At 49.4% G+C, this 15,794-nt stretch overlaps 1 protein-coding gene across 1 annotated transcript in view; it reads right to left on the reverse strand.

Moving 5' to 3' along the window:
• The window catches only part of snx30 (sorting nexin family member 30), a 49,261-nt gene that overhangs the window by 17,083 nt on the left and 16,384 nt on the right, over nucleotides 1-15,794 (reverse strand). Inside the window, exon 2 of the mRNA XM_064977229.1 lies at nucleotides 1,629-1,817. Within this exon, the coding sequence (XP_064833301.1) occupies nucleotides 1,629-1,817 (189 nt within the window). The remainder of the gene's footprint in view (nucleotides 1-1,628; nucleotides 1,818-15,794) is intronic.

Raw genomic sequence — 15,794 nt, forward strand, 5'->3', positions numbered from 1 at the left:
CCCCCTGTATATAGCCTCCACATTGACTCTGTACCGTAATACCCTGTATATAGCCTCCACATTGACTCTGTGCCAGTACCCCCTGTATATAGACTCCACATTGACTCTGTACCGTAACACCCTGTATATAGCCTACACATTAACTCTCTATTGGCCTTGCTATTGTAATTTTTTGCTGCTCTTTCATTATTTGTTATTCTTCTCTCTTACTTTTTTTGTGGTATTTAAAAAAAACTGCATTGTTGGTTAAGAGGCTTGTTAGTAAGCATTTCACTGTTGTATTCGGCGCATGTGACAAATAAAATGTGATTTGATTTGTGACGTATGATCTAAAGTATGTGGACACCTGCTCGGATATAACAGCCTCTTCTGGGAAAGAAGATGTTGGAACTATTATGCAGGGACTAGCTTCTATTCAACCACAAGGGCATTAGGAAGGTCGGGCACTGATGTTGGCCGATTAGGCCTGGCTCTCAGTCGGCGGTACCAATTCAACCCAAAGGTGTTCGATGGGGTTGAGGTCAGGGCTCTGTGCAGGACAGTCAAGTTCTTTCACACCGATCTAAACAAATCATTTCTGTTTGGACCTCGCTTTGTGCACTGGGGCATTGTCATGCTGAAACAGGAAAGGGCCTTCCTCAAACCATTTCTGTATGGACCTCGCTTTGTGCACGGGGGCATTGTCATGCTGTAACAGGAATGGGACTTCCCCCAAACTGTTGCCACAAAGTTGGAAGCACAGAATCATCTAGAATGTCATTGTATGCTGTAGCATTATGATTTCCCTTGACTGGAACTAAGGGGCCCGAACCATGGAAGCACAGAATCATCTAGAATGTAAGAACAGCCCCAGGCCATTATAATACTCCTCACCAACCCCCATGCAAAACATCTTCCCACGGTCAGCACAACAGCTTGGGTCTTCATTCCACAACTTCCCTGGTTTGAAGGATTTTCCAATCATCTTGGTGTTTAGATTGGGCTGACATCTGATCAGGAGGGAAATGAGGAGCACGAAATTAAGGAAATAACACAGCCCCCTCGCTAAGTTGGCCTATTGGGATGAGTCGGTCAGCCTATTGGGATGAGTCGGTCGGCCTATTGGGATGAGTCAGTCGGCCTATTGGATGAGTGAGTCGGTCTATTGGATGAGTGAGTCGGTCTATTGGATGAGCTGGTTGGTTGGTCTATTTGGTGACAATATAAAACACAGAATTCTAATTACAAGAATGCTCATTGAATGTAAGGGCAATCTAAAATCATTTTAGAGTGCCATTTTATTGTCCCCAGTACAAGGTGCACCTGTGTAATGATCATGCTGTTTAATCAACTTATTGATATGCCACACCTGTCAGGTGGATGGATTATCTTGGTAAAGGAGAAATGGTCACTAAAAGGGACGTTAACAAATTTAATGGACAACATTTTAGAGAAATAAAATGGATTATCTTGGCAAAGGAGAAATGCTCATTAACAGGGACGTAAACAAATTTGTGCACAAAATGTGCATAATGGAACGTTTCGGGGATATTTTTTTTCAGCTCGTGAAACATGGGATCAACACATTACATCACATTACAGGCAGTATACCTTCCATCCACATTACAGGCAGTATTTTCCACATCTACCTTAGTGGCGACCTTGTAGGTGATGTAGGTCTCCATGGTGGAGACGTGTTTCTTCGGGTCTTCGACGGAAACAAAGAGGTCACGTGTCTCTCCATCCAGGTCGTCATCCAGCTGCAGCCGGTTCAGGAGGGAAGATGAGGAGGCGGGACTAGATGTCTCCACCGGCGTCCCATTGGGCAGACTCAGGTCCTAGCAGCAGAAAACAAGTAAATAGCAACATAATTAGTACGGCTGTGTCCAAAATGGCACCCTATTGGGCCCTGATCTAAAGTAGTCCACTATATATAGGGAATAGGGTTCCATAGGGCTCTGGTCTAAAGTAGTGCACTATATATAGGGAATAGGGTTCCATAGGGCTCTGGTCTAAAGTAGTGCACGATAGAGGGAATAGGGTGTCATAGGGCTCTGGTCTAAAGTAGTGCACTATATAGGGAGTAGTGTTCCATAGGGCTCTGGTCTAAAGTAGTGCACTATATAGGGAATAGGGTTCCATAGGGCTCTGGTCTAAAGTAGTGCACTATATAGGGAATAGGGTTCTATAGGGCTCTGGTCTAAAGTAGTGCACTATATAGGGAATAGGGTTCCATAGGGCTCTGGTCTAAAGTAGTGCACTATATAGGGAATAGGGTGCCATTTGGGACGGGCCCCTACCGTTTTATCGGCCACAGTTGCTATGGGAATAACCTCCACTGTAACCTAGCCCATTTGCTTCCGGGTGAATACACCCCAGTTTTCCAGATGTTAGTTCATCATTATCCACCTGTGTTTTACAGACCAGGTGCTGCCTGAGGAGAGCCTGAGCCCAGACAGGAGGTCCGCATCCCAAATGGCACCTTTTATTAAATAACAAATTTAGGCCAGAGGCTCAAACGGAGAGCAATATATAAAAAGGGGAATAGGTCTGCGGTCAGCTGACCAGTCCTGAGCAGTAGCTAGGACCCCTGCTGGTGGTTTGGATTTTGAGCCTGGCTGCGTTCCAGCTCGAACCAAAGTGAAATTCTGACAGTTGGGCCGAGCTCTCTGACTGTTGCCGATTCCTGTGCATATTGCTTCTGTGACGGGCTTGAGAACCTGGACATGGAGCCAGCGATAACGGCCTCGGAGCTTTAGGACAGCAGCTTACGATGAGCTCCAGTGTCCCTCTCTTGGAGCATAGCGGGAATGCAGTAGTTTCCACTTTGCCCCCTGCAGAACAGGTTTGATGAGCTGGGTAGGACATCATCACCCCCCCTTTGGGCTATGTTTCCATGTGTCGATCAAGATTAGTGTTAGAGCCAAATTCAAATTTTCTTTATTTGTGCTATATTTATTGTTTTGTTCCATTTAGAAATATGTAATCATTGAATATAACTATAAATATTGCATTATGAATTATGGTTGAACTTTTTGTTTTCTATTATGGTTATTATAGATATTTAAAAGCTTTATGGAGCCTTTCCTGGACACACCCCTTTGTTCCCATGTTCTCCTTCCCTTTACCTATTTAGGTTTTTGGCAGTATGGGCCAATTATGGTGGTACCTTCGTTTTATTTTTAATCACTCCTTTATCGTGATATCCAATTGGTAGTTACAGTCTTGTCCCATCACTGAAACTCCCATACGGACTCGGCAAAGGCGAAGGTCGAGAGCCATGCATCCTCCGAAACACAACGCACGGCTTCTTGACAAACTGCTCGCTTAAACCGGAAGCCAGCTGCACCAATGTGTCGGAGGAAACACTGAAGTCAGCATGCATGCGCCCGGCCCGCCACAAGGAGTGGCCCGCCACAAGGACATCCTTGTCCGGCTTCCCGGATAAAGCACTAAATAAAATTCAGCTGCTAGACATCTTGACAAAAACCCACCAAACCCATGTGATTATATTACTCCAGGGCCTTCATGTCAAGGCCAGGGCAGATTAAGGTTTTTTTGCTAACCTACAAAGTATTACATGGGTTGGCTCCATCTCTCCGATTTGGTCCTGCCCAATGTTCCCTCTAATCTCTTAAATCACTGAGCAAATTTCTGGTCTACTCAGCGCAGACTTGAACATTGTTAAAATTGTACCCACTTTAAGTTACAGGTTTACTGTGAACACTGAGGCTGTACCCACTTTAAGTTACAGGTTTACTGTGAACACTGAGGCTGTACCTGCTTTAAGTTACAGTTTTACTGTGAACACTGAGGCTGTACCTGCTTTAAGTTACAGGTTTACTGTGAACACTGAGGCTGTACCTGCTTTAAGTTACTGTTTTACTGTGAACACTGAGGCTGTACCTGCTTTAAGTTACTGTTTTACTGTGAACACTGAGGCTCTACCTGCTTTAAGTTACAGTTTTACTGTGAACACTGAGGCTCTACCTGCTTTAAGTTACAGTTTTACTGTGAACACTGAGGCTGTACCCACTTTAAGTTACAGGTTTACTGTGAACACTGAGGCTGTACCTGCTTTAAGTTACAGGTTTACTGTGAACACTGAGGCTGTACCTGCTTTAAGTTACTGTTTTACTGTGAACACTGATGCTGTACCTGCTTTAAGTTACAGTTTTACTGTGAACACTGAGGCTGTACCTGCTTTAAGTTACTGTTTTACTGTGAACACTGAGGCTGTATCTGCTTTAAGTTACTGTTTTACTGTGAACACTGATGCTGTACCTGCTTTAAGTTACTGTTTTACTGTGAACACTGAGGCTCTACCTGCTTTAAGTTACTGCTTTAACAGTGGCCATGTAGACTACTGTGTCTAGTTGATCATAATGTCGGTCTACCAGAGTGGCCTGCAATCAAACACAATGGATAAATGTATCCCATACCATTTTACCATGGAAATAGCTGTTCTATCATTCAGCCTTCAGTAGCAGCCAATGTGTGGTGTTTATTCCAGACTTTTGGAAAAAAAACATGCAGGGCTTCACATGAAGCTGTTTATCCACTTGTCCCCCAGACAACGAGGTGACTGAAAATGTTGTTGTGTTGTTTGATGCAAGAAACCACTTTACAAAATAAAATGCATTGTTATTCCCATACCATTATTACAGAGAATCAGACAAATTATGCTCCCCTCTGCCTATTGGCTACAGAGCTTATTCAAGCCTGTCTCAAAATACAAAGCTCTTTACCGGACTCACTTTTCAAAGATGTCTTGAAATGTTTTGTGCTCTTGTAGGAAACAATCACCCTCCTATTGCTGACTACAAATGATTTATAACTGGGCTAATAACTCACTAACTAGCAAAGGATATGAACAACGTATACACGTGGCTACACTCAGGTCTCGCTCAAAACAAGCACATCTAGTCACGGCCGCTCATGCTGTAAACACAGTCCAGTTCATCTAGTCACGGCCGCTCATGCTGTAAACACAGTCCAGTGCATCTACTCACGGCCGCTCATGCTGTACACACAGTCCAGTTCATCTACTCATGGCCGCTCATGCTGTAAACACAGTCCAGTTCATCTACTCACGGCCGCTCATGCTGTAAACACAGTCCAGTTCAAAGTAAATGGCACAGATCCATATATGGCAATGGTCTATTTGCATATAGGCCTACTGCAGCTCTGATTGGTTATGGTGCACCGATCTGTGTAGAGTACAGCTGAGTAGTGCGTGTCAATGCAATAGAATCCTACTCCAATGTGTTCTGCCGACAACACAATCTTTTGCATAGTTTGTTTTTGTTCCACTGAAAGTGTCTTATATTGTGTTGACACAATCACACTTGCCACAGTAAAGGGCAATGATGAGTGTTAACAGGGAAAACTCTAGAACAATGGTGACCAACCTCCTCTGAGTCAAAGATCACTTTAACCACTCAGATTAGTTTTTTTTACATGACTTAAATAAAACGCCTACGCAGCATTAACCAATAAAAACAGTTATGGATCAATGAAGTTTGTGCAGTAATCTATAGGCCCAATGCATTATCACCGCATATTGGCTTTGCATTGTTGTTCGGGCCATTTAAAAAAATAAAACATCTGAATTTGAGGTAGGCTGTATGATCACACCGTTATATTACTTGTGAAGCACAACTGAGCGTGCATTCATTTAAATAATTAGCTTTTTATTTTACGGGGCTGATGGTGCCTGCATCTGAGGGTCAGTCTCAGAGGAGGGGGAGAGCAGCAGACTGAGGGTCAGTCTCAGCAGAGGGAGAGAGCAGCAGACTGAGGGTCAGTCTCAGCGGAGGGAGAGCGCAGCAGACTGAGGGTCTGTCTCAGAGGAGGGGGAGAGCAGCAGACTGAGGGTCAGTCTCAGCAGAGGGAGAGAGCAGCAGACTGAGGGTTAGTCTCAGCGGAGGGAGAGAGCAGCAGACTGAGGGACAGTCTCAGCAGAGGGAGAGAGCAGCAGACTGAGGGTCTGTCTCAGCGGAGGAGAGAGCAGCAGACTGAGGGTCAGTCTCAGCAGAGGGAGAGAGCAGCAGACTGAGGGTCAGTCTCAGCAGAGGGAGAGAGCAGCAGACTGAGGGTCAGTCTCAGCAGAGGGAGAGAGCAGCAGACTGAGGGTCAGTCTCAGCAGAGGGGGAGAGAGCAGCAGACTGAGGGTCAGTCTCAGAGGAGGGAGAGAGCAGCAGACTGAGGGACAGTCTCAGCAGAGGGAGAGAGCAGCAGACTGAGGGTCTGTCTCAGCGGAGGGAGAGAGCAGCAGACTGAGGGTCAGTCTCAGCAGAGAGCAGCAGACTGAGGGTCAGTCTCAGCAGAGGGAGAGAGCAGCAGACTGAGGGTTAGTCTCAGCAGAGGAGAGAGCAGCAGACTGAGGGTCAGTCTCAGAGGAGGGAGAGAGCAGCAGACTGAGGGACAGTCTCAGCAGAGGGAGAGAGCAGCAGACTGAGGGTCTGTCTCAGCGGAGGGAGAGAGCAGCAGACTGAGGGTCAGTCTCAGCAGAGAGCAGCAGACTGAGGGTCAGTCTCAGCAGAGGGAGAGAGCAGCAGACTGAGGGTCAGTCTCAGCAGAGGGAGAGAGCAGCAGACTGAGGGTCAGTCTCAGCGGAGGGAGAGAGCAGCAGACTGAGGGTCAGTCTCAGCAGAGGGAGAGAGCAGCAGACTGAGGGTCTGTCTCAGCAGAGGGAGAGAGCAGCAGACTGAGGGTCAGTCTCAGCAGAGGGAGAGAGCAGCAGACTGAGGGTCAGTCTCAGCAGAGGGAGAGAGCAGCAGACTGAGGGTCAGTCTCAGCAGAGGGAGAGAGCAGCAGACTGAGGGTCAGTCTCAGCAGAGGGAGAGAGCAGCAGACTGAGGGTCAGTCTCAGTGGAGGGAGAGAGCAGCAGACTGAGGGTCAGTCTCAGCAGAGGGAGAGAGCAGCAGACTGAGGGTCCGTCTCAGCGGAGGGAGAGAGCAGCAGACTGAGGGTCAGTCTCAGCAGAGGGAGAGAGCAGCAGACTAAGGGTCAGTCTCAGCAGAGGGAGAGAGCAGCAGACTGAGGGTCAGTCTCAGCGGAGGGAGAGAGCAGCAGACTGAGGGTCAGTCTCAGCAGAGAGAGAGAGCAGCAGACTGAGGGTCAGTCTCAGCAGAGGGCGAGAGCAGCAGACTGAGGGTCAGTCTCAGCAGAGGGAGAGAGCAGCAGACTCAGGGTCAGTCTCAGCAGAGGGAGAGAGCAGCAGACTGAGGGTCAGTCTCAGCAGAGGGAGAGAGCAGCAGACTGAGGGACTGTCTCAGCAGAGGGAGAGAGCAGCAGACTGAGGGTCAGTCTCAGCAGAGGGAGAGCAGCAGACTGAGGGTCAGTCTCAGTGGAGGGAGAGAGCAGCAGACTGAGGGTCAGTCTCAGTGGAGGGAGAGAGCAGCAGACTGAGGGTCAGTCTCAGCGGAGGGAGAGAGCAGCAGACTGAGGGTCAGTCTCAGCAGAGGGAGAGAGCAGCAGACTGAGGGTCAGTCTCAGCGGAGGGAGAGAGCAGCAGACTGACGGTCAGTCTCTCAGGGAGAGCAGCAGACTGAGGGTCAGTCTCAGCAGAGGGAGAGAGCAGCAGACTGAGGGTCAGTCTCAGAGGAGGGAGAGAGCAGCAGACTGAGGGAGAGAGCAGCAGACTGAGGGTCAGTCTCAGCGGAGGGAGAGAGCAGCAGACTGAGGGTCAGTCTCAGCAGAGGGAGAGAGCAGCAGACTGAGGGTCAGTCTCAGAGGAGGGAGAGAGCAGCAGACTGAGGGTCAGTCTCAGAGGAGGGAGAGAGCAGCAGACTGAGGGTCAGTCTCTCAACGTCCCTCCTCTCTCCCTTTCCTCCACTGACTCTGACCAAAAAGGGTCACCGTCTTCCAGCTGATGGTGAAACTCGAGTCGCACCACATTATTTCTGCCTCGTGCACAAATTCATGTTGTTCCTCCTATGAACAGAGAAAGTGAAATATTCCTCGATATTAAAAAAGACCCAAGACTCTAATAATAACAACAACACAAGCCTATAGAGACACTTTCCTCCTCGTTCATTACTGCTGCAGTGCTTGTTGTAGCGTGAGTGGAAGTAGGGTGAACACACATTTTATGGCTTATATAAGAGTTGACTACAAAGTGTTGACAGTTCTGAATAACAACTGAAACATGAAGTCACTCATAAAAACAGCATCTCTTTGTTGTATTGGTTGACGGTCTCTCTCTAGTCGTGGGGTTTAAAACGTTTAAAATCTCACAGTCTCAACTTTGCGGTAGCTTTCCTTTATGTTGCTACGTTACTGCAGACACGGTAATCTGAGCCATCTGATTGGCCAGCGGTAGGCCTATAGTACACTTGATTTCCTCTCTGGGTCCACCGGGAAGGAAGAGTTTTAACCTGCAGACACATGAAATGGTTCAAAATGGCAGCCGTGTATCTACCCGGCGGTGCAGGACAGCTGAATCAGATGCACCTACCGTCAACAGCCTGAGATGAACAAACAACAAAATAGGAACACAAAGCTTTATCGTTGTTGTTTTTTACACAAATGTTTGGTGATCGACTAGCATTTCGCTACACTCGCATTAACATCTGCTAACCATGTGTATGTGACAAATAAAATTTGATTTGATTTGGGAGACGCCTTGGAGATCGACCGGGTGGTGACCAGTGCTCTAGAAGTGAAGTTAAATCGTGTGCTTCTCTCTGTGGGCTGATAGCTCTACGTGGCAGTCTGCGAAGGAGCACAGTTTAGAGGGAACAACTGTATCAGCACATCAAATCAGCATTGTCATCGTGGTGGGGAGGAGAGATCGCTTTGTAATATAGGCCTTAAATTACGTCCTCGTTTAAAAAGACCAGCTACTGCTGCTGGAAACAGTGCCACACTGCCCAGCTGCTGGAAACAGTGCCACACTGCCCAGCTGCTGGAAACAGTGCCACACTGCCCAGCTGCTGGAAACAGTGCCACACTGCCCAGCTGCTGGAAACAGTGCCACACTGCCCAGCTGCTGGAAACAGTGCCACACTGCCCAGCTGCTGGAAACAGTGCCACACTGCCCAGCTGCTGGAAACAGTGACACACTGCCCAGCTGCTGGAAACAGTGACACACTGCCCAGCTGCTGGAAACAGTGACACTGCCCAGCTGCTGGAAACAGTGACACTGCCCAGCTAATGGAAACAGTGACACTGCCCAGCTAATGGAAACAGTGACACTGCCCAGCTGCTGGAAACAGTGACACTGCCCAGCTGCTGGAAACAGTGACACTGCCCAGCTGCTGGAAACAGTGCCACTGCCCAGCTGCTGGAAACAGTGCCACTGCCCAGCTGCTGGAAACAGTGCCACTGCCCAGCTGCTGGAAACAGTGCCACTGCCCAGCTACTGGAAACAGTGCCACTGCCCAGCTACTGGAAACAGTGCCACTGCCCAGCTACTGGAAACAGTGCCACAGCCCAGCTACTGGAAACAGTGCCACAGCCCGCTACTGGAAACAGTGACACTGCCCAGCTACTGGAAACAGTGACACACTGCCCAGCTACTGGAAACAGTGACACTGCCCAGCTACTGGAAACAGTGCCACTGCCCAGCTACTGGAAACAGTGCCACAGCCCAGCTACTGGAAACAGTGCCACAGCCCGCTACTGGAAACAGTGACACTGCCCAGCTACTGGAAACAGTGACACTGCCCAGCTACTGGAAACAGTGACACTGCCCAGCTACTGGAAACAGTGACACTGCCCAGCTACTGGAAACAGTGACACAGCCAGCTACTGGAAACAGTGACACAGCCCCCAGGTGGTGAGGGTAGGTAACAACATCTCCTCCCCGCTGATCCTCAACACTGGGGCCCCACAAGGGTGCGTTCTGAGCCCTCTCCTGTACTCCCTGTTCACCCACGACTGCGTGGCCACACACGCCTCCAACTCAATCATCAAGTTTGCGGACGACACAACAGTGGTAGGCTTGATTACCAACAACGACGAGACGGTCTACAGGGAGGAGGTGAGGGCCCTCGGAGTGTGGTGTCAGGAAAATAACCTCACACTCAACGTCAACAAAACTAAGGAGATGATTGTGGACTTCAGGAAACAGCAGAGGGAACACCCCCTATCCACATCGATGGAACAGTAGTGGAGAGAGTAGCAAGTTTTAAGTTCCTCGGCATACACATCACAGACAAACTGAATTGGTCCACTCACACAGACAGCATCGTGAAGAAGGCGCAGCAGCGCCTCTTCAACCTCAGGAGGCTGAAGAAATTCGGCTTGTCACCAAAAACACTCACAAACTTCTAAAGATGCACAATCGAGAGCATCCTGGCGGGCTGTATCACCGCCTGGTACGGCAACTGCTCCGCCCTCAACCGTAAGGCTCTCCAGAGGGTAGTGAGGTCTGCACAACGCATCACCGGGGGCAAACTACCTGCCCTCCAGGACACCTACACCACCCGATGTTACAGGAAGGCCATAAAGATCATCAAGGACATCAACCACCCGAGCCACTGCCTGTTCACCCCGCTATCATCCAGAAGGCGAGGTCAGTACAGGTGCATCAAAGCTGGGACAGAGAGACTGAAAAACAGCTTCTATCTCAAGGCCATCAGACTGTTAAACAGCAACCACTAACATTGAGTGGCTGCTGCCAACACACTGACTCAACTCCAGCCACTTTAATAATGGGAATTGATGGGAAATGATGTAAATATATCACTATCCACTTTAAACAATGCTACCTTATATAATGTTACTTACCCTACATTATTCATCTCATATGCATACGTATATACTGTACTCTATATCATCGACTGCATCCTTATGTAATACATGTATCACTAGCCAATTTAACTATGCCACTTTGTTTACATACTCATCTCATATGTATATACTGTACTCGATACCATCTATTGTATCTTGCCTATGCTGCTCTGTACCATCGCTCATTCATATATCCTTATGTACATATTCTTTATCCCCTTACACTGTGTATAAGACAGTAGTTTAGGAATTGTTAGTTAGATTACTTGTTGGTTATTACTGCATTGTCGGAACTAGAAGCACAAGCATTTCGCTACACTCGCATTAACATCTGCTAACCATGTGTATGTGACAAATAAAATTTGATTTGATTTGAGCCAGCTACTGGAAACAGTGACACACTGCCCAGCTACTGGAAACAGTAACACACTGCCCAGCTACTGGAAACAGTACCACACTGCCCAGCTACTGGAAACAGTGACACACTGCCCAGCTACTGGAAACAGTGACACAGCCAGCTACTGGAAACAGTGACACTGCCAGCTACTGGAAACAGTGCCACACTGCCAGCTACTGGAAACAGTGCCACACTGCCCGCTACTGGAAACAGTGCCACACTGCCCAGCTGCTGGAAACAGTGCCACACTGCCCAGCTACTGGAAACAGTGCCACACTGCCCAGCTGCTGGAAACAGTGCCACACTGCCCAGCTGCTGGAAACAGTGCCACACTGCCCAGCTGCTGGAAACAGTGCCACACTGCCCAGCTGCTGGAAACAGTGCCACACTGCCCAGCTGCTGGAAACAGTGCCACACTGCCCAGCTGCTGGAAACAGTGCCACACTGCCCAGCTGCTGGAAACAGTGCCACACTGCCCAGCTGCTGGAAACAGTGCCACACTGCCCAGCTGCTGGAAACAGTGCCACACTGCCCAGCTGCTGGAAACAGTGCCACACTGCCCAGCTGCTGGAAACAGTGCCACACTGCCCAGCTGCTGGAAACAGCCACACTGCTGGAAACAGTGCCACACTGCCCAGCTGCTGGAAACAGTGCCACACTGCCCAGCTGCTGGAAACAGTGCCACACTGCCCAGCTGCTGGAAACAGTGCCACACTGCCCAGCTGCTGGAAACAGTGCCACACTGCCCAGCTGCTGGAAACAGTGCCACACTGCCCAGCTGCTGGAAACAGTGCCACACTGCCCAGCTGCTGGAAACAGTGCCACACTGCCCAGCTGCTGGAAACAGTGCCACACTGCCCAGCTGCTGGAAACAGTGCCACACTGCCCAGCTGCTGGAAACAGTGCCACACTGCCCAGCTGCTGGAAACAGTGCCACACTGCCCAGCTGCTGGAAACAGTGCCACACTGCCCAGCTGCTGGAAACAGTGCCACACTGCCCAGCTGCTGGAAACAGTGCCACACTGCCCAGCTGCTGGAAACAGTGCCACACTGCCCAGCTGCTGGAAACAGTGCCACACTGCCCAGCTGCTGGAAACAGTGCCACACTGCCCAGCTGCTGGAAACAGTGCCCAGCACACTGCCCAGCTGCTGGAAACAGTGACACACTGCCCAGCTGCTGGAAACAGTGCCACACTGCCCAGCTGCTGGAAACAGTGCCACACTGCCCAGCTGCTGGAAACAGTGACACACTGCCCAGCTGCTGGAAACAGTGACACACTGCCCAGCTGCTGGAAACAGTGCCACACTGCCCAGCTGCTGGAAACAGTGACACTGCCCAGCTGCTGGAAACAGTGCCACTGCCCAGCTGCTGGAAACAGTGCCACTGCCCAGCTGCTGGAAACAGTGCCACTGCCCAGCTGCTGGAAACAGTGCCACTGCCAGCTACTGGAAACAGTGACACAGCCAGCTACTGGAAACAGTGACACAGCCAGCTACTGGAAACAGTGACACAGCCAGCTACTGGAAACAGTGACACAGCCCCCCCAGGTGGTGAGGGTAGGTAACAACATCTCCTCCCCGCTGATCCTCAACACTGGGGCCCCACAAGGGTGCGTTCTGAGCCCTCTCCTGTACTCCCTGTTCACCCACGACTGCGTGGCCACACACGCCTCCAACTCAATCATCAAGTTTGCGGACGACACAACAGTGGTAGGCTTGATTACCAACAACGACGAGACGGTCTACAGGGAGGAGGTGAGGGCCTCGGAGTGTGGTGTCAGGAAAATAACCTCACACTCAACGTCAACAAAACTAAGGAGATGATTGTGGACTTCAGGAAACAGCAGAGGGAACACCCCCTATCCACATCGATGGAACAGTAGTGGAGAGAGTAGCAAGTTTTAAGTTCCTCGGCATACACATCACAGACAAACTGAATTGGTCCACTCACACAGACAGCATCGTGAAGAAGGCGCAGCAGCGCCTCTTCAACCTCAGGAGGCTGAAGAAATTCGGCTTGTCACCAAAAACACTCACAAACTTCTAAAGATGCACAATCGAGAGCATCCTGGCGGGCTGTATCACCGCCTGGTACGGCAACTGCTCCGCCCTCAACCGTAAGGCTCTCCAGAGGGTAGTGAGGTCTGCACAACGCATCACCGGGGGCAAACTACCTGCCCTCCAGGACACCTACACCACCCGATGTTACAGGAAGGCCATAAAGATCATCAAGGACATCAACCACCCGAGCCACTGCCTGTTCACCCCGCTATCATCCAGAAGGCGAGGTCAGTACAGGTGCATCAAAGCTGGGACCGAGAGACTGAAAAACAGCTTCTATCTCAAGGCCATCAGACTGTTAAACAGCAACCACTAACATTGAGTGGCTGCTGCCAACACACTGACTCAACTCCAGCCACTTTAATAATGGGAATTGATGGGAAATGATGTAAATATATCACTATCCACTTTAAACAATGCTACCTTATATAATGTTACTTACCCTACATTATTCATCTCATATGCATACGTATATACTGTACTCTATATCATCGACTGCATCCTTATGTAATACATGTATCACTAGCCAATTTAACTATGCCACTTTGTTTACATACTAATCTCATATGTATATACTGTACTCGATACCATCTATTGTATCTTGCCTATGCTGCTCTGTACCATCACTCATTCATATATCCTTATGTACATATTCTTTATCCCCTTACACTGTGTATAAGACAGTAGTTTAGGAATTGTTAGTTAGATTACTTGTTGGTTATTACTGCATTGTCGGAACTAGAAGCACAAGCATTTCGCTACACTCGCATTAACATCTGCTAACCATGTGTATGTGACAAATAAAATTTGATTTGATTTGATTTGAGCCAGCTACTGGAAACAGTGGCACACTGCCCAGCTACTGGAAACAGTGACACACTGCCCAGCTACTGGAAACAGTGACACACTGCCCAGCTACTGGAAACAGTGACACACTGCCCAGCTGCTGGAAACAGTGACACACTGCCCAGCTGCTGGAAACAGTGACACACTGCCCAGCTGCTGGAAACAGTGACACACTGCCCAGCTGCTGGAAACAGTGACACAGCCAGCTACTGGAAACAGTGACACAGCCAGCTATTGGAAACAGTGACACAGCCAGCTACTGGAAACAGTGACACAGCCAGCTACTGGAAACAGTGACACTGCCAGCTACTGGAAACAGTGCCACACTGCCAGCTACTGGAAACAGTGCCACACTGCCCAGCTACTGGAAACAGTGACACAGCCAGCTACTGGAAACAGTGACACAGCCAGCTACTGGAAACAGTGGCACACTGCCCAGCTACTGGAAACAGTAACACACTGCCCAGCTACTGGAAACAGTGACACACTGCCCAGCTACTGGAAACAGTGACACAGCCAGCTACTGGAAACAGTGACACAGCCAGCTACTGGAAACAGTGACACAGCCAGCTACTGGAAACAGTGACACACTGCCCAGCTACTGGAAACAGTGAAACAGCCAGCTACTGGAAACAGTGACACTGCCAGCTACTGGAAACAGTGACACACTGCCCAGCTACTGGAAACAGTGACACACTGCCCAGCTACTGGAAACAGTGAAACAGCCAGCTACTGGAAACAGTGACACACTGCCCAGCTACTGGAAACAGTGAAACAGCCAGCTACTGGAAACAGTGACACTGCCAGCTACTGGAAACAGTGACACTGCCAGCTACTGGAAACAGTGACACAGCCAGCTACTGGAAACAGTGACACAGCCAGCTACTGGAAACAGTGACACAGCCAGCTACTGGAAACAGTGACACAGCCAGCTACTGGAAACAGTGACACAGCCAGCTACTGGAAACAGTGACACTGCCAGCTACTGGAAACAGTGACACTGCCAGCTACTGGAAACAGTGACACTGCCAGCTACTGGAAACAGTGCCACACTGCCCGCTACTGGAAACAGTGCCACACTGCCCGCTACTGGAAACAGTGCCACACTGCCCAGCTGCTGGAAACAGTGCCACACTGCCCAGCTGCTGGAAACAGTGCCACACTGCCCAGCTGCTGGAAACAGTGCCACACTGCCCAGCTGCTGGAAACAGTGCCACACTGCCCAGCTGCTGGAAACAGTGACACACTGCCCAGCTGCTGGAAACAGTGACACACTGCCCAGCTGCTGGAAACAGTGCCACACTGCCCAGCTGCTGGAAACAGTGCCACACTGCCCAGCTGCTGGAAACAGTGCCACACTGCCCAGCTGCTGGAAACAGTGACACAGCCAGCTACTGGAAACAGTGACACAGCCAGCGATGAGACAAAGCTTCATAAAGATGTCCTTTCTGAACAGACGACAACAGTGTTAGTCTAAGACGTAAAGCAGTAAAAAACAGTTAACACACAAGAACAAAAAGTGGTTCAAGAGGTCGTTGTTTCCCTGTTGTTCTGTAATATAATAAATAGTTTAAAAGGGCCATGTTCTGAAGAAAGGGAGACACACTCCTATCGTGCCTGAGAACATTTAAAAACGGCTATTAACTAGGTTAAGTAAGTTAAAAGTCCTTCAGCTCTCTAGTCTATATTCACATCTCGGAGTCCCCCTCAGGTTCAGACAGCGGTGGTTAAAATTCATGCTCAAAATAAACATTCATGGCTCCATGTTAA

The sequence above is a fragment of the Oncorhynchus masou genome, chromosome 11, assembly GCF_036934945.1.
Source record: "Oncorhynchus masou masou isolate Uvic2021 chromosome 11, UVic_Omas_1.1, whole genome shotgun sequence".
NCBI classification, from domain to species: Eukaryota; Metazoa; Chordata; class Actinopteri; order Salmoniformes; family Salmonidae; genus Oncorhynchus; species Oncorhynchus masou.